General features: G+C 54.4%; 2 protein-coding genes across 2 annotated transcripts in view; one reads left to right on the top strand and one right to left on the bottom strand.

The window, feature by feature from the left end:
• Sh2b3 (SH2B adaptor protein 3) overlaps positions 1-9613 on the bottom strand; it is a 33754-nt gene extending 24141 nt beyond the window's left edge. Inside the window, exon 1 of the mRNA XM_004635918.2 lies at positions 9241-9613. The gene's annotated coding sequence lies outside the window, so the exon portion shown is untranslated. The remainder of the gene's footprint in view (positions 1-9240) is intronic.
• An 11343-nt stretch (positions 9614-20956) lies between these two features.
• Fam109a (family with sequence similarity 109 member A) overlaps positions 20957-25094 on the top strand; it is a 4451-nt gene continuing 313 nt past the window's right edge. Inside the window, exons 1-3 of the mRNA XM_023720434.1 lie at positions 20957-21112; positions 22403-22485; positions 24593-25092. Of these exons, the coding sequence (XP_023576202.1) occupies positions 24604-25092 (489 nt within the window). The 5' untranslated portion in view covers positions 20957-21112; positions 22403-22485; positions 24593-24603. The remainder of the gene's footprint in view (positions 21113-22402; positions 22486-24592; positions 25093-25094) is intronic.

The raw sequence follows: 25094 nt of genomic DNA, 5'->3' as shown, positions 1-25094 counted from the left end.
GAAAGAAAGAAAGAAAGAAAGAAAGAAAGAAAGAGGCTAACATAGGTGAGATAGCTCAGTGGACTAAAGCACCAGCTTAGACAAACACAGACCACAGTTCAAACCCCAGCACCACTTGCCCCAACCCCGCCCCCAGGGAGGGCTGAGCCTGAGCCTGGGTGTGGTAGAGCTTGCCTGTAATCCCAGGGCAGGGGAGGCTGCAAATAGGAAGATCACTATGAGTCCCAGCTGTGTAGTGAGACCCTGTAACAACCAAATACATTAAAAAAGAAAATAAGGTTAATGAGAAAGATTTGGAAGCCTGAGTTCAAATCCCCACAACTGCTTTAACTAGTTATGTGACCCTGAGTGATTTACTACTTCTCTGTCTCAGTTTTCCTATATTTTTCAGAGGAGAATTACCATCTTGCCTACCTCATGGGAGTACTATGCAGACTGAAGCTGGCATAGTGCCTCACATCTACAATCCCAGCATGCTGGGAAACTAAGGCAAAAAGATCACAAATTCAAGCCTAACTGGGGCAATTTAGTGATATAGTGAAACCCTGTCTCAAAATAATTTAAAGGTCTGAGGTGTGGCTCAATGTGAAGGCATGGGTTCAATTCCCACTACAAAACAAAACACTGAGTTAAATATAAAAGCCTTAGAATCCAGGAAAAGCTGAGTAAGGGCTGGCTGCGATCACCCTTATTTAAATGTTAGAATGAGAGTGTATTGATGTCTACACACACACAAAGATAAATAAATAAATAAAGCCACAAATAAAAAGTACTTGTAATCCTAGCACTGTGAAAGGCTGAAGCTGGAAGACAACAAGTTTCAGCCCACTTTGGGCAACCTAGTGACTTAGTGAGATCCTGTTCAATATGAACAAACAAAAAGGGTTAAGGGTGAAGGCTCTTGGGTTTAATCCCCAGAATTAAAATAAATTTTTAAAAGGAATAATTAAATGAAACTCCCAAGAGGAGCAAGGAAGCACCTGCTCTAATGGCACACAAGACAGGCAGGGCCCTGCCCACTCCCCCCAAGCAGGGATCCTTCTAGCCTCATGGCCACAGGGCTCCAATACCCCCCCCCCTTGGGCCCTCAGTTGCCCTGGTGCAGAATGGCTCTAGCTCTACAGGGAACATGCATCCACCCTCCTTTGCTAAGGATAGCTGGGCCAGGGCCCCTGTGGGGACCACATGTCCACATCTGCTCTTGAGGATAGAGAATAGGAAATGCCTCCACTGCTCTGGTAACAAGCTGGACACACCCCAGTGACCAGTGCCATGCCAGGCTTCTCCATCATGGAGCATTGCAGAGGTGTAGGGAATAGGCTGCAGGACCATATGAGTCTGTGTGTAAAGGCTGCCTCTGTCCACCCCCCCACCTACTCCCCCAAATATTCTTTAGGGCCTACTGTGTGCAGGCACTATGCTGGGCCCTGGGGACAAAACAGTGAAGACAACAGACAAAAAGTCCTCTCCTCTGGGAGCTCCCATTACAAAGAACCAAATATTGGCCATGCAGCCTCTGACACCTTGCTGGCCTCTCTGACCCCTGGACTCCTCATATGTCAAGCAGGTAACTGAGCGTCACCTGCAATGAGGTTTGTCAGGGTCAGGGAAAGGGGCTCAGCATGCAGGGCCGTGCCAAGATGTGAGGCTCTTTCCCTCCACTGGCTCTCTCTCACGTGGCCCCATTGCTGTGGCACACAGGAATGGCTGTGACAACAGCTTCAGGACTGGGGGTTTCTGGAGGGGTCTGAATCCAGAGTCCAACTCCTCCCACTTTGGTTGCCCCAGCCACAGTGCTGGTACTACTGGTCCCCCTGTTTTCCTCTCCCAGGGGAGCACAAAAAAACCTCCATCCCCTTCTGAAGGGGTCCTGGGCTGACCAGATAGCTCATAAGACCAAAGCACCTGCTTCAACAGAGCACAGGGGCCAGGGTTCAGCAGCCTGGTCACATACTACCATCTAGCAGTTAGGGCAATTTCACTCATGATGTCCCTACCAGAATGTGGCCTCCTTGAGCAGCCAGGACTCATTCCCTGTCTGTCCCAGTGGATAGCACACAGTAGGTACAAAACAGCTTCTGAGCTCAAGAGATCAGTAGGGTTTGCAATTCCTGGCTCTTCTGGCAGACACAGGTCAGCCAGCATCAACCAACAGCCCCTTTCCTACAGTCAGTCTCCCTTCTAGGCACTCTCTTTTCCTCTTCACCCATCTATGTCACTCCTGAAGACAAGCCTCATGGCCAAGCCTTGGCCAGATGCTCTGCCCCTTAGCCCTATCCAGGCCAAGGCTGGGCACCCTCCTCCTGTGCCCTGCATTCCCATCCATCCTCTACTGCCCCACAGTGACACCGGCTGACACTTGCCACACTCTAGGCACTGTTCTCACCATTTTGAAGAGCTGTACTACAGCCACAGGTGGTCTGTTGATTACCACTCCCCCCTTCACAAATGGAAAAACCCGAGGCCCAGGAAGCCCCTGAAAGCCAGTGAATAACAGAAACCTTGCACAGCAAGCACCCACAGCATCTCACTGAGCCAAACCAAGGGGACTCACTTCTCAATGTGTAGTCACTGATTGAAGGAGACTCAATGAGGGGGATATAAAGGTCTCATTCAATTCCTGCTTGGATCTGGAATTCTCAGTAACTCTGGCCAGGTCCCAAGACAACCAAATGGCCAGAAAGTCATGGGGGAAAAGAAAACAAAAATGATACAATAAATGATACCATTTTCAGGTTTTCTACATCCCTGAGTGGCTAAACAACCTGCACATTAATCAAGGTGTGGGAGAAGAGGCTTGCTCTAGGTCACATGGCCAGAGAGGGCTAGAGATGCATCCCACCTGGCTGAACCTGAGCTACACCATCAATCTCCCTACCCTGGGTGGCTCACCAGAGTCTGTAGAGAGCAGATAGCCCCAGAACTGTGAGCTGTAAGAGCTTACACACACCTGGTGTTGGACAGGCAGCTTGGCAGTTCATGGAATCTAGGCTCCCATTGTCCAAGAAACCAGAAAAGGGCCAGAGGACTCCCATGACTTAGACCTACCACCCAAACCTGGTTCACGCCCCACCTCTGCCTTTCCTCACCACAGAAGTGCTACAGAAGTGGACTTTCCGGGGCTGGAGAGATGGCTCAGTGGTCTAAAGCACCTACTTGGAACAAGCTTGGCAAAGCACAGGGACTGCGGTTCAATCCCCCAGCACCGCATGCCAGCCAGCCCCGGCCCCTGGTGGGCTGAGCTGGCCACACACACACACACACACACACACACACACACACTGAATAAATAAATAAATAAAAATTAAAAAAAAGAAGTGGACTTTCCTCTCTGTGCCTCAGTGTACCTATCCAGAAGGCAGGCTGCTGTCCTCTTCTTGACACTGGCTGGGAGCACTCTAAGTAAGAGTTGGGGCTGGAAACCAGTGGCAGCCACAGTCATATTTCTCTATCAGAAAGGCAGAGGCCTCTGGTGAGATGGGCTTATGGTGAGATGGGCTGGCAGGAGGCATCACAGGAGCCCAAATAAAAGGCCTTTGAAGGGGAGAGGTGGAAGACCTGGTGACTGTGGTTCTAGGCAGGAAACAGCCGGCCGGGACAGTCAGCTGCAGCCTGAGCCAGCAAGGGGGCCGTGCCAGGGAGGTTTGCTGACCAGGAGGCTCAGCCACCAAGCTGCAGAAGGTGATCCCTTCTTGCACACTGTGCCAGGCAGCAGTGTTGATTGAATGCTCACTATGTGCCAGTCACTAAGGAACAGCAGGTGATCTGACTGACAAACCTGGGACCCAGGCTGAGCAGCTCTGGACAAGAAGCAATTGCTGATCGTCACCAGGGGAACCAAGGAACCATCAAGCATAGACTACCATGGGACATGAATAAATGGCTTCTTTGGGGCACAGCCATTTGGGTCACCAGATCTAGGACAGCTAGAGGGACACCTCCTTCTATATGGAGGGAGCTGTGCACCCAGGGCATCTGTCTTGTCTGCAAAACCTGGACTTCTGGGGTGGGGAACAGCTAGCTCTGGTGGTGTCCAAGATTTCTCCAAATTCTACAGACAAGGAAGGGATGAGGACAATGTGGTGCTGTGTATCCTGGTGCCACACTCCCAAGTCCCCACAGCAAACACATGGAGAGAGCTACTCCACCCACCACAGGGCTGGGTCTGCATCTTGGCCTGAGTGTGTAACACAGCTGTGTTTCCTGGAGGCCTGCCATGGATAAGCTGCCAACGTGCCCAGTGCCCCCCAGCCCAGGACATCCACCTTCAGATTCTGAAAAGCTGGAAGCCCCTAGCCCATGACCCCAGAGATCACGCTCAACAGCCTCTCTTCTATCCCTGTGCCCTGGGTAGTAAGAGAACTCGGGAACACATTTCTCTCTAATGACCAGGCATCACACAGCCTCCACCCACTGTGTGAATTCTGCCTGTCAGGTATGTGGCAGGCTATTTAAACTGGGAAGCTGAAGTATGCTGGGCCAGGGCCTCCATCCTCCATGGCCTCAGCTCCCAGATAAAGTGTCACACCTGCAAATGAGCGATCTCCTCCCAGGAGGCCTCTGGATGAACTCCAGGACATAGGGACTGTTTTTGTTTTTGTTTTTTTTTTTAGACAGGATCTTGCCATGTAGTTCAAGCTGATCTTGAACTCTCCATGTAGGCCAAACTAGACTCAAACTTGTGGTGATCTCCTGCCTCAGCTTCCTGAGTGCTGGAATTACAGGCATGCACCACCACATCCAGCAATCTTATGTACCACAATATCAAGTGTCCAAGGAGGCCAGAGAGGTGGGAACCTCCAGGGCACTCTGACCTCACTGCCAGCTTCCCAGTGCACAGAAGCCACATGAAGCAGGAGTCAGAGACCTTGCAGCAGCTGAGGGCTAGGGACTCCCCTGGTACATGGGGCAGCTGGTAGCACCTGATGCCCCCTTGGGTCACCTGCCGCCCAGCTATATTTATCAGGTCAGTAGACTGTCAGCTCAGGAAATGTCCTCTGGCTTCCTCTGCACTCCCAACATGACACCCCAAGCCAGCAACAACTACAACCAAGGTTCTATAGGTAAGAAAAGCCAGGAACTGTATCCCCTCCCAGGATGTGGCACCTTCTTCTACCTGCCCAGGACTGAGGGAAAAAGGTGAGACTGAATGGAGCCCCTAAAAGGCCACTACAGTCTCTTGCTCTTCAGAATGCCAGAAGACATTCAAGCCCTCCAGCCCCTATACCCTTCTCCCCACACATGCTATCTTCTCTGGCTCGCCTGAAGGTGGTTCTAGAATGACAGGTCTGAAAAGCTAGGCTCCATGTCAAGGCCTTCTTTTGTGTCCACCTTGCCAGCAGCTGGACAGTGCCGAGTCCCCCATCCCCTCCTCCAGGGCCCCCCATCAGGCGCCCTGTGAGTCAGCCTTTGCTAGCAGGGCACAGACTTCCTCCCTCCCTGGCCTCCCTGGGGACATAAGTCCCGGGCAGCAGCTGGCCCCCCCTAGCTGACGGGGGGGGGGAACACATCCGGATGGGCCCCCAGGGGCTACAAGCCTGGCGCACAAGGAAGCCCACAGCCCAGCCCCCCCTTGCCGACCCCTGACAGGGTGGCGTGGGAGGAAAAATCTTTCAGCCATCTGCTCAGCTGCTGGGTTTCCGGCCAGGGCAGTGGGGCCAGGGCCACCAGGAGGATCTGCTCCCCTGGGGAAGTGTCCCTTGCCTCTGCTGGAGGAAGAATGCTAGGCGGGCAGGCCAGAGAGGGCCAGGAGGACCTCAGAGCCCCAAAACCCCAGAGCCTTGACAGATAGGTACTGCTTGCCTAAGCAGGCAGGTGTCCAGATTTGGCCAAGGATGTGCTGCCAGGCCCTGGGACCTGCACAGTCCCTGAGAGACCTCAAGCCCCTAGAAGCCAGAAAGGTGGAGGACAGGGCTCCTGGATCCAATTAGGCCTGACTCAGCAAGTGACCCCCACCAAGTCACTTCCCTTGGGCAGCCTGCCAGCCTCAGTTTCCTCAGGGAGGGTGGGCAGCAGGAACCAGGTCTGAGAGCACAGCTCATATGCCAGATGGAAACAATTTCTTGCCACACCCAGGCAAAGGTGCTGGACCTTGAGTCCTGGGGATCATTTTCCTAGGAAACCTGGCCATTAAATGCTACCCTCTCGGGCATTAACTGCAGGTATGCTTAGTGAGGTCTGCCTCCACGCTCCTCTTCTCTAAACACTTGTCAGGTAGCCATTAGTAGCTCAGAGAGGCGGAGAATGAGCCCCAGGTCATCCAGCAAGGGCAATTACTGCCAACATAGTTTAAGTTCTCACTCTATGCCAGGCTCATATACTTCACAATTCCTTCAGAAGGACCCAGGCTCTTGGCTCCCACAGGACTTGCCCAAGGCCCCACAGCTAGAAGCTGTCAGAGCTCAGATTTGGTCCCAAAGTCCAAATTATAGCAGGGAGAAGTGGGAATTTAACAGGAAAGACCTCTCATTTTAGTAAAAATAATGATGATAATATCTACCATTGGGGGCTGGGGAGATAGCTCAATGGAATAAGTGCTTCCATGGCAAGTGCAAGGTCCTGTGTTTGATCCCTGTACCACCAAAAATAATAGCAATAATAATATCTACTACTATTCATTGAGTGCCAGGCCCAAATTGGGCACTATATGTTCTGTCTGCTCAAGCTCCATAACTGGTTTTTTTTTTTTTGTTTTTTTTTTTGGTGGAACTGGGGATTGAACTCAGATCCTTGCATTTGCCAGTCAAGCGCTTATCCTACTGAGCCATCTCCCCGGCCCCCCTCCATAACTGTTATAACCCCTCCACTGATGCATATCAGCTTAACTGCCTCAGAGAGGTTAAGCAGCCTACTTCACAATTCCAGCAATGAAAAATCCTGGAGGAAACTAACCCTTAGAGGTGTGGGAGCCATAAATTTCTCCCCAAAGGTCTTTTCAGTAAAGGGAGTAATGTTGACCTAGAATGGGGACAGGTCCCTGCCAGCCCCCCTCATAGCCAGGTAGGCACCCTATCCCTCACCAGGGGCAGGCAGCACTCAGCCTGGTGACTAGGAGGTCTTTCCAGGTGCCTCCTCTCTGACCCATCCCTGAGGCAGCTCCACCCCAGAGGTGGTGAATGCCACTGAGTGGCCCAGCAGGGCCACACCTGGCAACTTTGCAGGTCCTGGCTTGTATTAGAAAGTTCTGAGGCTCACAGGAGGGTCAGGTGAAGGGACAAAGGGGAGAAGGGAAGAAAATGAGCAGAGCTAACTTCCCCAACAATAAAGGTAATAACAACCCCTAACATGCTGAGAATTCACTCGGTTATGGTTCTGGTGATAGATGAGGAAACTATGTCCAGGATGGGTAAGCAAGGAAGAGCTATCACCTCATGCTGTCAAAACTGTCAAAATCCTCCCAGAGACAGGGAACTCCAGAGTGGTAAAGGAGGTACTTCCAGAAGCTGACAAAGAACATCACAGCTGGTGACAATGATACTCGTGATGGCAATTAATAAGAAAAAATAACCACCACCACCACCACCACCCCTGTAATTGAGTCCTTTCTCTGTGGCAGGCAGCAGGTACTTTCACACTTTGGCTCATTAAATCCCCACTGGAAACCTGTTATTACCCCATTTTACAAAGGGAAAAACTGAGGTGGACAGATCACTAGCCCGTGCTCACATCTTGGGAAGAGGCCACAGGAGAATTGAAGCTCAGCCTCCACAACCTCTTCTGTTTATTTCCCCTGCCACTGCTGAGCCCCTGAAGGCCCTCAGACACTCCAGGCCAGCCCCTTCGCAGCTGGCTGCCCCTGTGGCCCTTGGGAACTCACACAAGTTGTAGAAATGGTCACCCTTTGGTCAGGAAGAATCTTCCCTCCCAGAGGGGGGCTGTGGGAAAAGGCTCAGAAAATGTGTTCTGGAAAAAAGAAAGAAAGAAAGAAAGAAAGAAAGAAAGAAAGAAAGAAAGAAAGAAAGAAAGAAAGAGAAAATGTGTTCTGAAAACCCTTCTGACTTCTTGTCTGGTGCCCAGCTGGCCCAGGTGGCTCTCCCTTCTGCCCCTATCAAAACTGGGTCTCTAGCCCCTGCAGGCTCCAAAGACCCTTGAAACTGTTTCCACCCTAGCTGCTATGTCAGCAAAGAGAAATCCAGATACAACTTGTTGTATGTGCATCCCTGTAAGACACATGTACCTGCAGCTCTGGCAGGGGACTGGAGGCTGACTGCAAATGAAGGGTAGATGGCCTGCTGCCCCCTCAGGCCCAGCACTGGCAGGTGTCAGAGGATGCTGATTTCCCAGGCAAGGGGGTGTTGGTCAAATCTCAGTGTCTCCTGTTACCAAAACAGGACTTTGGCCCTGCAGATGTCACCTTGCCAAGCCCTCTGCTCTGAAGCCCCCACCCTCCACCCAATTTCACTTCCTCCCACTCAGCCCAGCCTGGCTATGACCATCCCTGGAGGTCCCCAGCTGCAAGCAATGACCTCCTCACCTACATCACTGTGGTGCCGGGAATGGGGAAGAGAAACAGAATGAGGAAACTCAAGAAAAAAGAAGCGGGACACTCAGGCAGACCCCTCTTTAGTTCCTCAAATGCATCTCCCCTCCAAAAGCTCCCATGTCAGAGGGAGGAAAGGGAGGGGATTTCTGCAGCAGGGATTAAAGGCCTCTGAAATACCACTCGGCAGTGCTGAGCTCTAGGATCCACACCTTCTACTCTTGTCTCAGTGGAGGAATTCTCTGGGAGCCCCAGTCCAGGGGCTCCTGACCCCGGTGAACCCCTCAAGTTGAGAGGTGTGGGTGTTCGCCCTGGCCCACCTGGGCAGTGCAGGGACTCGAGAGAAGGGCTTAGCAAACCACAGAGCCAACTTAGCCCGAGGGCTCCCCACCTCGGGCTAACCATTCCCAGCCTCAGTCTGACTTTCACTTTCAAGGTAGCCAGGCTGACCTCCCTACCCTGTCACCAGGTACAGGCTGCGGGGCCGCTCTTCCCATGGCTGCTTTAGGGTGGCCTACGGGTATCAGCGCTGCCCTCTCTCAGCACCGAGGCCGCCTCAGCTACCACTACACGCCCAGCACGTGTGTGGGTGGGTGGGGGTGTCGCCGGGTGGTGTCACAGGAGCCAGGAAAGGGTCGCCCTCGGACGCCTCGGAGGGTTGCACGACAGCGCTGGGTCGCCCCGGAGGAGGGCGGACAGAGAAGAACCACGCGCAGGGCCTCCTCTTCCCCCTCGAACCTCGAGGAGGGCCGCGAACTTACCTGAGAGGCAGGGACTCCGGGCCCCGCCGGCCCATGGCGACGCGCTCTCCCGGACCCCCGAAGTCCTGAGGAGGGCGGGCGGTTCCCCGCCCCCGGCGCGTCCTCTCCCGCGCGCCGGCTCCTCACCCGCGGCTCTGAGGAGCGGGGCTCAGGCAGGAAACCCAGGCTCGGAAAATGGCCAGCGCCTCATCATTTCCGCCGCCAGCGCTTGACAGTTGCGGGAGGATGCGCCCCTGGGCCGCCACCGGGGAAACTTTCCTGCTGCTGCTGCCGTGGCCACCGCGGGCCGCGACAGTCCGGGCGGGCGGCCGGGCGGAGGCGGTGGCCCGAGCCCATGCCGCCCCGCGCCGTTATGTAAAGAGGAACCGGCTGAGAGCGCGTTGCCCGGCGGGGGAGGGGCATCGGGCAGCCACGCCCCGGCCCGCCGCGAGCTGCCTCGGCTGCAGGGGTGCAGCCTAGGGGAGGAGTCGGACACAGGCTCCGCCCACTAAACGCGGTCCTCGCGGCGCGCCAGGTCCTAGGAGCTTCGGGCGCGTGCGGGGGCGAGAGGCGGGGCCGAGAGGCGGGGCCTCGTTGCGCCACGCCCACAAACCCACCGTATTTTCCAAGGCACCACCTAAAGCTAGGGGAGGACCAAAGGGAAGAGGCATTCTTGGCTCCGCCCACCCAAAGCTACCAGTAACCGGGTGCCTCGGTGGGCGGGGCCACATGAAAGGGACGGAGCTCGGCGGGGCGGGTAGAGTCTCGGGCCTCGTGGGCGCGCGCCCCCTCCCGCGGGGCCTTATCGGCGCCCGCCCGGTCTGACGGTGCAATAGCGACGGCTGCTTTCATCATCACTGGGGAAGGGGGCCCAGCCCCGACTACCCGCGACGCCGCCAAGCTGACCTGCGTCAGACTCTGTGCACATCCTTGGTGCGGTCTCTGGTGTGCCGTATAGACCAGCCCCCCTCCACCTGGCCACGCGGCCCTGTCCAGAGAGCGTCAGCGGCTCCAGGAAGCCCACCTGGCCCTCGGCCGTGCCTGTGGGCCTCCACGTTTGCGGGCATCGGGCCTTACCTTGTACTCGAGGTCTTCATGGAGTTGCGGCTGGCTGTGGGGCACCCCTAATCTGGCTGGAGCTGTCGGTCCCTGGCCTCCCCAAACGGGCTGAGGGGCGGGAGAAAGTCTACTCCCCTCCCCAACAGGAAGCCGGCCGCCTACGTCCCCTCGAGGGCCACTTCAACCCTGCCCAGGCCTCAGGCCACCGCCTCCCGCTTAGCACCCAGGCTAGTGACTTGACTTGTCCATTCCTCAGTTTCCTCATCTGTGAAATGGAAATACACTGTAGTAAGAGTGCCCAGTGCTCTGGTTATCTGGAGGGTGCAAATGGGATGGCCTTGCAGCAGGCAGCAAGGGCCTCCTACCCCGGGACATGTTGCAAGGGTGTCTGTCTTGCTGTCAGCCTGCGAGAAGGGGGACTCCAAAAATTGGGGATTTCCAGACTCCAAACAGATGGCTAAGGCAGCTGTTTTGTTGTGGGATCCCTGGAGTCCAACGGCCTTGAAGAAACCACAAAACCGTGAACAAATAAATGAAGGGGACAACTTACAAAGCTAACGAAACAGTAATGTAGTGGAGAGTGGGAAGGAGCTGTCTGAGACATGTTGGAGAAGCTAACATTTGCGCTGAGGATCCACCCCCTCTCCCCATGCCAAGGAGGATCCAGGGCATTCTGGGATACAGGAAGGGCAAGTGCAAAGGTCCTGGGGTGGGAATATATGGTGAGTTGGAAGAAAGCCAACAGGGCCGAAAAGTATCCACACTGATCAGTGACAGAGATGAAGTTGGAGACGCAGCCCTATCAAATGGTGTCTTGAAGCTCCAGGTAGGCGTCTGGGAATTGTTTTGAGGGCAGCGGGGATCCATGGTGTATTCTGAGCAGAGAAGGCCCTGTTGGTCTTTGATGCAAGCTCGGAAGTCTCCAGTAGGTAGCCCCACTAGGAAGCAGCATCTGAGGAGGTAGGACAAGGAGGGCAGGTTTTCAGGCCAGGAAGTGTACACTAATAATTCCGTATTAGCTCTTTCTTACAGGTGGGGAGACTGAGTCAGGGAAGAGTGGCCGCTGGCCCACAGGGGCACCTGCTAGGTGGCCCTCTTACAGGGAGCAGCCAGGTTCGCAGCCTTTGCCAAATGGTTGTTGAAATCTGCCAGCCACAAGCACTTTCCCTCTCGCTGCCCAAAGGCAGCTATGCTGACTTAAATGGGGACTTGTGGTTCTCCCCCTTTTTAATCACGGTTCGGGCCTCCTCGCCCGCCTGCCAGATTTCTCGGTGAGGCCCAAACTAGCTTCCTTCCTCGCTTAGTTCTCGCCCGGGGCCGCCGGGTTGAGTGTGTCCCGCGAGCCAGAAACCGCTCCCGTTCTCCTTCTTTTCCTCCGGCAGGAAGAGGGTTTGCACCCCCATAGCACGATCCGCTGGCTCGCGGGGATCCCCACTTCTGGGTTGCAAGAGGCGGGCGGCTCCGCCCCCCTCGCGGAGCGGGAGGCCTGGAGGAGAAAGGTTGCTCCAATTCCCACGCTGATTGGTGGCTCCGGAAGCTGGTGGCGAGGCCAGTCTGGGGCCGGGTCCAACCGCCCTTCCTTCCTACTGCGAAAGAGGCAAGAAGCCGGGGGGCCTCCCTGAGGAAGCCAGAACCAGGCCAGAGTCCGCAGCAGGAAGAAACCATGGACAACAGCCGATGGCTTTTCTAGTCACGTTAGTAACATTAATCTCCACAGCTCACCAGTCAGTAACAAAGCAGTAATAAATCATCAAGGATCAATGCTATTCATATTTATGTTAACAAATTAATATTAATAATTAACTAAACTGGTACGGGATTAATAAAACCTTTAATAACTGTCAATAATGTAAACTGGTCTAATTCACTGGTTTAATAACAATAGTTACTGTTAGCTGTTATAGGATTAATAGTCAAGCTAGAAGCCAGCCAGGGTGGCACATACCTAGAATCCCAGCTGCTTGGGAAACTGAGGCAGGAGGTCTCTGAACTCGAGGTCAGCCTGGGCAACTTAGTAAGACCTCCTCTTAAAAAATAAAAAGGAGGGGCCGGGGAGATGGCTCAATGGAATAAGCGCTTCCCTGGCAAGCGCAAGGGCCTGAGTTCAATCCCTGGTTCTGAAAATAAATAAATAAATAAGGAGGGCCGGGGAGATGGCTCAGTGGAATAAGCGCTTCCTTGGCAAGCGCAAGGGCCTGAGTTCAATCCCTGGTTCCGCAAAAAAAAATAAATAAGGAAATAGAGAAAAATATAAAAGGGCTCAGGATGTAGCTCAGCATTTCCTGGGCTCAGTCTTCAACACTTAGAGAGCAAAATGTAAACCTAAGTGACGATAGGATATCAGTAATAATTCAGAATAACAGTCAACTGGTCTAGGATTATAAACAAATAACAACGGGACTGGGGATGCAGAGTCATACTTAACATACTTAAGCATGTTTTTGGCTCAGGCAGCAATAATAAATCTGTTAATTTTAATGGCAATAAATATATTTAATATAATACAAGTATAAAATAGCAATAGGAAACTTGTAAGAGTCATGATAATAGAGGTAAAATCATGGGGCACTTGAGTTGTGACTATTCTTATTACTTTTTTTTGGTGGTACCAGAGATTGAACTTGGGACCCTGTGCTTGCAAGACAGTCATTTATGCCATTGAGCTGTCCCCAACTATGGCCAGTAGTGTTAAAGAACTGAACTTGTAGCCGGGTGTGTATAAACCCAGCACTCTGGAGGCTGAGGCAGAAGACTTGCCATGAGCTAGCGCTCAGTGGCAGAGCGCTTACGTCCCATGCACAAGGGCCTGGCTTGTGTCCCGACTACCACACACACCGTCCCTGAGTCCTTGTGCACACCTCATGTACACCTCCCTCGAAAAGGCCGAGCCTGACTCCCTCAGCAGGAGTGCAGGCAGGACTTAATGAAAGGACACCACGTGACTTCGGAGACCAGGTTATCAGAGCACTGTGGCTTCTTCTTTCCTGAACTCATCTCTGGGGCAAGCTGGCCACCAAGTCAGGAGCCCACGCAAGCAGCTGTGGGAAGAGGCCCGTGATGAGGAACCGAGACCCCCCTGCCACCAGCCGGCAAGAGCAGCTCCATGATAGACCGTCTCTGAAGTGGACTCTGCATCACCAGCCCTTTTATTCAGACAATTTCATGAAACCATTTAACCCACAGACTGAACCAAGCTTTGCTTTAGTTGGGTGTGGTAGGGCAGGGCTGTAATCCCCTCGCTCTGGGAGGCTGAGGCAGGAGAATGGCAAGTCTGCCCTCCCCATCAACTTAGTGAAAACATCACAAAATTTAAAAAAAATTTAATTGCTGGGGAGGGGCTAAGGCAATAGGTCAGTGGTCTATGTGCCTTCCCGGCAAGCTCAAGAACCGGAGTTCTAGCCCCAGTACCACATGCCATGCCGGCCCTGCACCCAGCCAGCCACCAAAACCAGGTGTGGTGGCCCACATCTGTAATCCCAGAGCTGGGGAGGCTGAGACAGGAGGTTCACTATGAGTCCAAGCTGCGTAGGGAGACCCTGTACCAAATAAATAAAAAAGATTTAAAAAAAAAAAAAAAAAAGGGCTGGGCAGAAGCTCATTGCAAATTCCCTGGATTCACTGCCTAGTACCACAAAAAGGCAAAAGTCCTCAATTCCTAAGACCATATGAGATAATAAATGTTGGCATGTTTTAAGCCACTCAAGATGGCAGCAACTTGTTATGCGGTGATTGCTAACAAACACAGAGCCTACAAAGGCTGTGGGCTGTTCATGCCAACCCACCCTCCTCCATTCAGCAGGTCCAGCTGGTCGGCGAGGGTTCAGAAAAATATAGCTTGGCTTTGGCCTGGCTACATAGGTTTGCCCTGGGCCACAAGAGAATTACATAACCAGATCCTTCCTGTTTTTCCCTGGGTGGTCACAGCTTCCAGGCCAGAATCCCAGGCTGGGGTCTAATTTGCTGAGCTCAGGTGCTGGGCGCCATCTACTCCCTCTGCTTCCTTCCCTTCCTGAGGCCGGGGTTCCGTTTTCTGCCTTTTCAGTGCCTTCTTATGCTCTAAAAGTGCCCCAAGTCCTTACCCTGGAAGAGGATGAAGTCTTTGCCATGCAGACTTGTGTTTATGAAGTGAGGCCTAAAAGCCACATCACAGGCATCCTCTCCTGTCCCAAAGACTGGCTATTAATTTCTCCATTTTGCAGTGGAGGAGACTGAGGCCCAGAGGAGTGGTGTGCCCAAGGCCACACAGCTAGCTGGTCAGTGACTGAGGCAGCTGACTGTACTCCAGGCCTGAGCAGAGCCAGGTCTCTCCCACCAGGTCTCTCCCCCTGTCTGCGCCCCACTAATAATCCAGAACCACCAACCAATTTGGAGAGGTAGGGGGCTAATACACTATGTAGCCTCCAGCCTCAGCCTCACCAGTGCTGGCTGGGATGACAGTGGTCAGCCACCATTCCTGGATAGCAGCTCATTATGCATGATGTGCCAGCCACTGTTTGGAGGACTTCCTGCAGATTCATGATTTCCCTTGCCCATCCGTCAAAGAGACAGATTGTATGAAGGAGATAATATTGTTTCTTTTCTGTTAGAGGAGGAAACTGTGGCACGGGGTGGTGCAGTGACCTGCCCAAGTCACACAGCTAGAAGTGGCCTAGCAGGGATTGGCGCCCAGGCTGCAGAGTGCCGATCGCAGCGGCATACGGCCCCCCTCCAAATCCCAGGCTCACTGGGAAGCTGCCAGCCACCCCCTCTTCCGCCAGCCGCAGAATCTGGCTTCTGGGGGAAGTGACTCAGTGGCCTGAGGCCCCGCAGATAATTATTCACTTCCAATCCCGGTAATTAAAGGGCCTAATGGCTCCGCACAGGGCAAATAACCCTGGGACTGCAGCCGTCCCCGCCCATGTTGGGAGCTGCGCGGGCCACGCCGCTTCCTGGGCGGCTGCTCCGCTAGCGGGTCAGACGGGAGGCGGTTTGAACGGGGCTTTGGCGCCCCCTGGCGGTGCAAGCGGGAGCCGCAGGTTCCCCCCCCTTTCCCCCCCACAAGCCTTTCTGAAGCTTTCCGTTGAATGACAATCGTGGCGGAAGACAAGGGCCTGGCTTAATGCCTGGCTTCTCCCTTTAACATAAGCTTCAAATCCTCATCTGGGACAATCCCAGCACCCAGGGAGGCTGAGGGAGGAGGGTCGCGGGTTGGAGTCCTGCCTGCAATGTAGTCTCTAAGGGGTGGGGGGGATGCAGCTCACAAATCATTATCTGTAAAATGGGCAGAATGGACCTGTTTCATAGAATCGTAGTAAGAAATAGATAAAAATAATGCATGTAGGAGTCCCTGTTACACAGTAAGTGCTCAAAAAACTGTTGTCTATTATATAATTAGCAACGATTTCCAAGGTAAAACCTGATGTGTCATGTCTTTTCTTCACTCTAAACCGTCCGTGGCTCCCCCACCATTTTTGGAGACAGGGTCTCACTCTGTAGTCAAGGCTGCCCTTGAACTTGGAGAAACTGCAATACTCCCGCCTCAGCCTCCCCACGCTGGGATTGCAGCTATTCACCACAATCAGCTCTTGGTTATTTCTTGTATACTGAAGAGTGGATCACTTTAGTTTAATGCTTCCCTCCCCATGTGCCTTGAAACAGCAACGTTAGCTAAAGTATAGCTCCATGGAAACTGCCTGTGGGTTCTCCAACAAACCCGTGTACGAACCTTGCAAGCAGCACTGAGTATGCCCAACAGGCAGAAGGCAGAAACATCGCAGATGGCCGCCAGTAAATGTGGCCTCGGCACACACATGGAATATTACTCAACCACAAAAAGGCTGGGAGTCTGTGTCAAAACAAACAAGAATAATGGTAGCCACATGCTGCAAATGGTTGCACGCTGGAATTACAAGAAAAGCCGACAGGGCCAGGGACATTGCTCAGTGGCACAGCACCTGCCTGGCAAGCGCCTAGGTCCTGAGTTCAGTTTCAGGTACCAAAAATGACAAAGAAAAAAAAACCAAAGGCAGACCTCTCCAGTGTATGCTACAGAACAGGGGAAGTGTAGAGACACAGTAGATCTGGAAAGGGGGTTGGGGTGGGCACCCACCCACCTGGGCCACCCTTGGGGAGGCAGGCTTGGTCGGATCCAGGCCCTGACTCACAGCAATGCAGACTCCATGCTGGCTCTATGTCCTGCGATGCCAGTTTGAGGCCAGTGATCTCTGCCAACCTCAGGCACCACAAGGACCTTAGGCAGGGGACGGTGGCCCAAAGGGGAAGGTGACAGTGCTCAGAGTGGCAGCACAGCTGGCGGGACCAAAAGTCAGAGGGGAGGCTGCAGGTGATGGGAAGGTGCGGTGGGGGTGGAAGGGACAGGCCAGTAAAAAGTGATCACATTCCTCTGGGCTGAGAGCTCTGAGCACAACAGCTTGAGCCTTGGAACCCGCTGCTGTTTGAGAACGAACAGGGAGCAAAGTGAGGCCTGGAGGCAAAGAGATGGAAAGAGTCTGGTTCTGCCGTCTGCACCCCAGATTCAGCCTCTGCTCCAGGCAGCTACGCAGGCCTCTGGCAACCTTTTCTGGCCATAGTCCAAGTCGGCTGGGGGCGGCTTTCAGCCCCTTGTCAATGGTCAAACAACGAGGATGGGCCTGCCTTGTCGTGCCTGGCCATGTGTCAACCAAAGGTCTCCTCTGGCATCTGATATCTGACACCAGATTGCAACGGTTCTGTTTGAGACTATTATGGCTGAAGACAAGCGAGTAGGACAGATATGAGATGGGGAATCCCTAAACGGAGAATGACAAAAGAGGAAGGGACTGGAAGTGCTAACTCCTTCCACAAACCTTCCCGCCTTCATTTTCCAGATGAGAAACTGAGGCTCAGAGAGGTGAAGGGACTGCCCCAGGTCACACAGCTGCTCAGATTGGGAGCTGGGATTTGAATCTAGATGTAGCACCAAAACCTCTTCCCTTTAAGTACTTTTTACTCCTGGAGAACAGTGACTGTGCATGGGACTGTCTTCCCAGCCTGGATCCCTAAGTGCTGGACAAAGTGGTGCTCACTAAATACTGATGGACCGAGGAGACGAGTGGTGGTGGTGGTGGTGGTAGTGGGGTTCCTGGCCTTCCCGGAAGAGGTGATGCTGAATGCAGGCTTTATTGGGTGAGAGTGACACCAGGGAAGGGGAGGTGCAGGAAGAAATGGTCGCAGAAGCTCTCAGACACGGAAAGGTCCGCAGTGCATTCTGGGAATGGCAGGGAGGCAGGCGGCCAGTGCGGAGTGGACAAAGGCTTGAAGGTGTCTGGAGCCTAGACCAGTCCTCGGGCAGTGGGGAGGGAAGGCAAGGCTTTGAGCAGGGGTGCAGCTGTCACTGATGTCCCAGATGTCTGAAGAGGAGCTTTCAGACCACTCCACAGAGAATAGACGCAGGGCTGGGGTGTCTGAGTGGCAGAAGGAACCTAAAAGGACAATTTGCTGCTGACCTAGCAAGTAGACAATGGTGGCCTGGGATGAGGAAGTAAGGCAGAGATGGAGAAGTGGTGGATTCCAGATGTGGTTTGGAGGTAAAACCATCAGGAGTTGGTGACAGTGGCCACAGCCCAGCTCTGGTCCTCAAGTTCCCCTTTCCGTTCTCTGACTCACTGTCTTTCCCCCACACCTCTCGGGTCCCCAGCCACAAAGACGCCCGGTGAGGCCCGGTAGTCAAAAGGTGGGGATAGCCCCAGGTCTAGGGGCTGGTTGATGAATGACTGCTTTCACCAGCTGGTTGCTGGCTGGACAAACAGAATGCAGTCTGTCTGGACAAAGCCAGGAGGAGGACAGAAGGCCTGACACAGGTGACAGCGTGGATGGGCCCCGGTATATGAGGGAGTAGAAGACAGTAGGCACATGGGACCATGCATTTGGTTCCACTTACCAGAAATATCCAGAAAGGGCAGACCCAAAGACAGAAAATAGCCTTGTGGTTCCCAGGGCTAGGGACAAGAGGGAACTGGAAGGGGCTGCTTAAGGGTACAGCATCTCCTTCTGAGGTGATAAAAGCGTCTTTGAACTACATGAAACATCTACACGGTGTTAGATGCCTATAATCTCAGGACTTGGGAGGCTGAGGCAGGAGGATCACCACAGGTTCCAGCCCATCCTTGGCTACACAGAGAGTTCAAGTCCAGCCTGGATGACACAGTGATACGCTGTCTTAATCCCCTCAACCCCCCCCCCCCACATTTGGGAACTAGACAGAAGTGATATTTATTTATTTTTATTCCACTATTGGGCTTTAACCCAGGGACTCTTTACCACTGACCTATATGCCCAGTCCTTTTTTATTTTTTAAATCGTAAAGACAAGATCTTAGCCAGCTTGGTGGTGCATGGCTCTAATCCCAGCACTCCGGAGGCTGAGGCAGGAAGATCACTGGGAGTTTGAGACCATTCTGGGCTACAAAGTGAGCTCAAGGACAGCCTGAACTGTATAGCGAGACCCTGTCCCCAAAGGACAAAAGCAAAACAAAACAAAAAAAACCAAGCTCTTGCTATGCAGCTCAGGCTAGCTTCAACCTTGTGATCTTCCTGCCTCAGCCTCTTGAGCCCGAGGGACTATAAGAGTATGCTTGTCATAACACTATAGATGTACTGAATGCCACCGAATGTACTGAATGACTGCTTTCACCAGTTGATTTTTATTTTGTCGTTATTATTATTATTATTTGATGTATTTGGCACAGGGTCTCACTACACAGCTTGGACTCACAGTGATCCTCCTATTTTCAGCCTCCCCAGCACTGGGATTACAGCTGTTCAGACTCTGCGGTGGCCGGCTCAGCGTGCCCAGGGGCTGGGCCGGCGCGGCATGTGGTTCCAGGGATCAAACCCCGGCCCCGGCGCTTACGTAAGCAGGCACTTAGTCTGCTGAGCTGGCCTTCACCGGTTAATTTTTGTTATTTACATTTTCAGTGTTGTTATGTACATTTTCAGTTTTAATAAATGAATAAGGACGCTCCCTCTCCAAAGGTGCCATATTCACGCTGATTTCTGCCTCCTTCATCTTCTGGGGCTTGGGCTCTCTGGCTCCCAGAACCCAGACGCACAGACTTGGGGGATTCTTCCCTGTAGCAAGGCCCGTGACACCGTGTGCTTGTGTACTGTGCTGCTCGTTCCTCAGCGGGGCAACGTCACCTTGCCTTTCCTGCTCAGGGGAAGAGGTGGCTGCAGGTACAGAGGGATCCAGCGGCTCTTCAACCCTTTCTTCTGGCTGGCTGTGCTCTCTGCTGGCTCCACCCCCACCGAGACAGGGTGAGTACCATTGGCTGGCCTGGGCCATATGTCTGCCCCTGGACCAATCACCATTGCCAAGGGTGGGGACACGACGGCTTTGAAAGATCTTGTGGTGGGACCCTGCAGATTCTTCATGTGAAGTTAGTAACTACCATTCTGGGGCACACTCTGGGAGGCTGAGGCAGGAAGATCACAAATTTGAGCCTGGAAGATCCTGTCTCAAAATCAGAAATAAGGAAACAGGGGTTTCTATCTCACTATAAGAACGACAACAACAAAACCAGACTGGCCGGTCTCCCCAAGCAGAGTAAGCCCTAGGCAGGAAGGGACTTCCCCAGGATTACACACCCCAGAGTCCCTGGCTCATTTCTTCCTGCCCAAGGATCAGAGGCTCCAGGCCCTTGTCTTGCAGGGGCTGGGGCTTTTGTTGCTGTCTGCATGGTGGAGTGTGTAAGAGCCCTAGGTTTAGGGCAGAAGCAGTGGGAATCTCGGTAGGGCTAGGAAATCCACACCCGAAGTCAAGCATAGTGGTGTAGACCTGTGGTTCCGGTATTCGAGGAGGCTGAGGCAGGAGGATCACAAGCTTGAGCCCAACCTGGGCAATTTAGCAGGCTCTGTGAAGAAAAAAAAAAAAAAGAAAAGAAAAGAAAGAGAGAGAGAGAGAGAGAGAGAGAGAGAGAGAGAGACAGGCTGGAGATGCAGCTCAGTGGCTCAGTGCGAAGGTCTTGGGCTCTTGGGCTGCGGTGAATTCAAACAGCAACCATGCCTGAAGCAATTCCTAGTTACTGATAAGATCTGCTGACACCCAGTTTATATACTATGCTTATCTTCGCTTTGCAGGAGGCAGAGGAAGCTTCAGAAGTGTGTCTCTAAGGGGGGTTCAGAAGCCTCGTGGGTCTGGACCTCTGACCATTTCGGGATCTCCTCTTGGGGGCATGGGGTTGGACGGCCAGGCATCTTGTGCATTTAGCGTAGTCTCATACGTCTGTCCTGTGGTCAGTTTTATTTCAACAAGTCACAAATTTCCGGGAACTAGGATTATTTTTCAAATGGAGCTGGGAATTGTTACATTGGCTAAATCTGGCAACCCTAGCCAGGGACAAGGTCTGATTCTACGCCTACGACTGTAGCGTGTGGCCTCCCCTAGGACCCCAGTGCTTTTTCCAGGCCAATCGGCACTCTAGAGTTATCCAGCATTGAGTTATCCGGGCTTAGATGGTCTCGCTTTCTGGAACAGATCCTTGGGGACGCCAGAGCCAGTCGCGGTCCCTTTAACAGTGGTTTCTGGGGCTGGCGCACAGAGGGCGTGCCGAGTCGGAGCTGGCCAATCGGAGGGAGAGAAGCACGCGGGGGCGGGTCCTGTGGGGCTGGCTGGGAAGGGTTAAAGGGGCGCGCCCTAGGGTCGCGGGCTGTCCGGCCGCCCCGCCTGCTTGCATCCAGAAGCGCTCTCCGGCGGCTGCGTCAGCCGGGCAGTCCCGGAGACAAAGCGCCGCTGCTCCCGAGCGGTTTGCGGGCCATGGCCGGGCCGACCCTCGGCCCCACGCCTCTCATTCGGCCACCGCCCTAGGCCAGCGCGCGAGGTAAGGCCGGCCGAGCGGGAGACACCGGCAGGGGTCGGGCCAGCGAGGGCCGTGGTGATCGCCAGCCGTCTGCAGGTCGCGCTGCTGGGAACCTGCATTCCCTAGCTGACTGGATACCCTGGCCGGGGGACATTCTCCTCACCCTAAAGGGACTCCCCGGATGTGCCCTCCAGTTGGCACCCCATCCTGCCTTGATCCCCGTGGGCGCTCAGAAGGCTCCCACAGGAGGCACAAAGGGAACGGCGGCAGCCACGCCTGCATTACAGCCGCTACGGAGGGGCTACCTTCAGACCCAGAAATCGGTGCTGGCGTCCTTGGGGCCCCTGCGGGGCAGAACTGGAGGGCAGCTCTTGGGGTGCTGGGCACATGTTTTCCAGCCCATGCCTATCACACCCTCTCCCACGCCCACTGTCCGGGGACACTCAGGACAGCTGGATTCATCCCCAGGGCTTGTGGTGTTGGCTTCCTTCCATGGACTAAGTGGCAAAATGCCATGCCTCGGTTTCCCCTCGATCTGGGGCTGCCCGGGTCTAAGGACGTGCCTTTCCTACAACTCCTTTCCTGAATGCCCCACATCTGTCAGGCAGTTTGCAGAACGACTGAGTCAACCTTCCCAAGGGGAATGGATGTCCACCGTTCTCTGTGTAGATGCAGTTGGAAAAACCTCCACTCAATAATTTTCAGTGCCTTTTCCCTTTTCCCTTGTTGGCCTGTGTGTGAGATGTCCTTATTTTAGCTTGTTGAAAATCCTCTTCACAGCAGACAGGGAAACTGAGGCTAAGGAAGGTGAAGTGACTTGTCCAAGGTCCTCCAGGCCCAGCTACTGAGGCAGGAACTTGGTCCAGGGTGCAGAACTGGCTGGGGGGCCGTTCATTTCCTGCAGCCGTGGCTGCACTCTGTGCGAGGACAGCAGCAGCGCAGCAGTAGCAGCACCAGTGGACTCTGAACTTGCTGGAAAGCAGTGCCAGGAGATAAGGCAGGCCGGGACTGGGCACTCTGTGCAGGCGGCGCAGGCCTGGGCTCTGCGGCTCCCTGCCCTCCCCTTCTTGCCTGCCTGGAGGAGGTAAGGACCACAGCAGAGCCAGGTCTGGTGTTGGCTGCTAACCTTGGACCAGGCTGGGCCCTACCAGGGCAGCCGGAGGAGGGCTTCCGGGCCCTAGGAAAGTTGCTCCTCCTTGGTCTAATGGGGTGGGGAGACCCCAAGATTAGTCCCTATAGGCCTGTTTACTTGGCCATATTCTTAGCCAAGTACTCGGGCACTGAGGGGGAAATGCTTGATTCTTCCTACAGGTATTTGTGCGGCACCTCCCACCTGGCAGCCTCTGGGGCTCAGAGGGGACCCCCACCCTCTTGCGGCAGTGGAAATGACACTGGTAATCTTGGGTGGGGGCACAGGAGGGTGGCAGGCACTCCCTGATACACAGTTGGGAGCTGCCTCCCTGAGGAATGACAGTTGGGTTGAAACAAGGACAGACAAAGACTTGGCCACACAGGGCATGACAGCAGGGAGAAGGCCCTGAGGTGGGCGCATGCCTGGCGTATCCCCTGGAGGCTGGGGTGGCTGGAGCCAAGGTGGTAAGGGACACTGGAGTCACCTGGCTCTAGTGGTTGGATTTGGGGGGGTCACAGGGACACTGAAGGCCATTTGCAATAAAGAGATGCAAGGCAGGATGCACTACAGGGAGCATTTAGACATTCATAGCTGCCTCCTCAGAGGCCACATACCTTGATCAGATGCTGTCACAGTTCCCTTCTACAGCTGTGGAATCAGAGGCCCAGAGAGGCCAGCAGCTTGCCCAGGGCAATCCAGCCTGGAGACTGCAGGGCCACCCCTTGAACAGAGTATAGCCAGAGCTGGTAGAAGGCAGCCTGCAAGGTAGGAAGGAAATGGGCATGTAGGGTAGGAGATGCCTGGGAGAAATGGGGTTGGTGTCCATGAGGGTGTCATCTGGGGGAGAGGTAATCCATGGGTCCCATTTTTTCAGGAAGAAACTGTGGCTCAGAGAGGGACAGCTTCTTGTGGAAGTTACACAGCTCAAGGATGGAGGCGCTTGAGCCTTCAGGGTAGCAGGCCACAGCCCAGCTTCTAGGCTGGGACAAGTTGATCTCGGCCACGACTCACATCACCTCTGCTAGGATGCCTTTGTTGACTGCCCAGGTGGGTGGCACAACGTGACAGGTGGCCCTCCGCCCTGGGTCAGCTGGCCTGGCTGGCCTCACTCATGCTCCCAGGAGAGCCACCACCCTGACCTCATTCCTCCTGGCCCCAACTAAGGCACCACCCAGGAAAGGGGAGTGAATGTTCATTGAGCATCCACTTCACTCCGGAGACCTTACTTGCTTCAGCTCTTGGGAACTGTAGCTGTCACTCTTCACAGGTCCTCTGTGTGGCCATGGGACACTTGGGGACAGGCACGTGCAGGAAGGTGGATGACACCAGGGTGGCCACACACTTGCAGAGAGGCCTTCCTGTTGAACAGACGCACAACACTCCCAGCTTTCTGTCTGCAAGTCCAGGGCCCATGTGTAGCTCCAGATGATTTGCAAACAGTTTTGCTTCATAGCTGCGCTCCTGTCTCCATCTTCCATACTCTAGCTTGGCTCAATTGGCCTCCAGGTTCCTGCCACAGGGCCTTTGCACACGCCATTCCTGCTGTCTCACGTTGTTCGTCTGGATGTTCTGGGCTGCCTCCTTCTCCTCCTGAGTCTGTTACACACTCCTTTCAGCTGTGCTAGCTTCCTCACTAGGAGGGTGAACCCTGGCCATCTGGCTTACAGCTGGGTGTCTGAGCAGCTGTGACGCATGACAGGCACTTAGCGTCTGATAGGAAGTTCCTGCAGCTCTGGAGCAGATTCTCTTCATATCCCTGTTTTAAGATGGAGAAACCTGGCCTCAGTCAAGAGAGCAGAGCTCGGCCCTGGCCCCTTGGGCGGTAGAAATCAGCTGCCTGTAATGAGGCCTGGGGGTTGAAAGGCCTGCCCACAGTGCTTTGGGACTTACGGCTCTGAGTGTGTTTCCCTATCTGTCCAGTTGGAGTAAGGGCAGTTTCCTGCCAACTATGGTTTGCTGTGAGACTGAGTTTATATGCGTTAAGTATCTGGCCTGCAGTAGGAACTCTGCACATTATTTTGGTGGGGGACTCAGGCCAGGAGTGGGCTACAAAGTTGCTTCTGGGGCCAGGCAGAATCAGGCAGCGTACTTTGTTTAAGAAAGGATCTCACTATTGTAGTTCAGGCTGGTCTCCACCTCAGGGTGTAGCCGAGGCTTGATCTGGTGACCCTCCTGCTTCAGCCTCCTGAATTCTGGGATTACTAGCGACCATCACCTTTTTCTCACCCAGCACCTTTTTCTGCTTCTTAGGAGTAGTGTGAGCTCCACGTGCTACCTCCCCTCTGAGCCTCAGTTTCTTCCCCTGTGAAATGGGCTGTTGAGAGCTGATATGGTCAGGTCAATAACTTGCTGTTCATGGGTGGGGACAGGCCCGGTCACTATGAAGCTGAACGAGCGCAGCCTGGCTTTCTACGCGACCTGCGACGCGCCAGTGGACCATGCGGGCTTCCTGCACAAGAAGGGAGGGCGGCACGCGGCCTCGCACCGCCGCTGGTTTGTGCTGCGCGGCAACATGCTCTTCTACTTCGAGGGCCCGGCCAGCCGCGAGCCGCTGGGCGTCATCGTGCTGGAGGGCTGCACGGTGGAGCTGGTGGAGGCGGCCGAGGAGTTCGCCTTCGCCGTGCGCTTCACGGGGGCGCACGCGCGCTGCTACGCGCTGGCGGCCGAGAGCCAGGCGGCGCTGGAGGCCTGGGTGAAGGCGCTGTCGCGGGCCAGCTTCCACTACCTGCGCCTGGTGGTGCGCGAGCTGGAGCGGCAGCTGGAGGCGATGCGCGGCCCGGGAGGTGACAGCCACGGCGCGGTCACGGCCCCGCCCCGGCGGCCCAGGGAGAACGGCTGCTGCTCGGCCGCGTGGAGCACCGAGGCCCCGGC

This window comes from Octodon degus, unplaced genomic scaffold (genome assembly GCF_000260255.1).
Source record: "Octodon degus isolate 3935 unplaced genomic scaffold, OctDeg1.0 scaffold00076, whole genome shotgun sequence".
NCBI lineage: Eukaryota > Metazoa > Chordata > Mammalia > Rodentia > Octodontidae > Octodon > Octodon degus.
The sequence above is the reverse complement of the archived record's forward strand: the minus strand, read 5'-3'. Positions and strand labels throughout refer to the sequence as shown.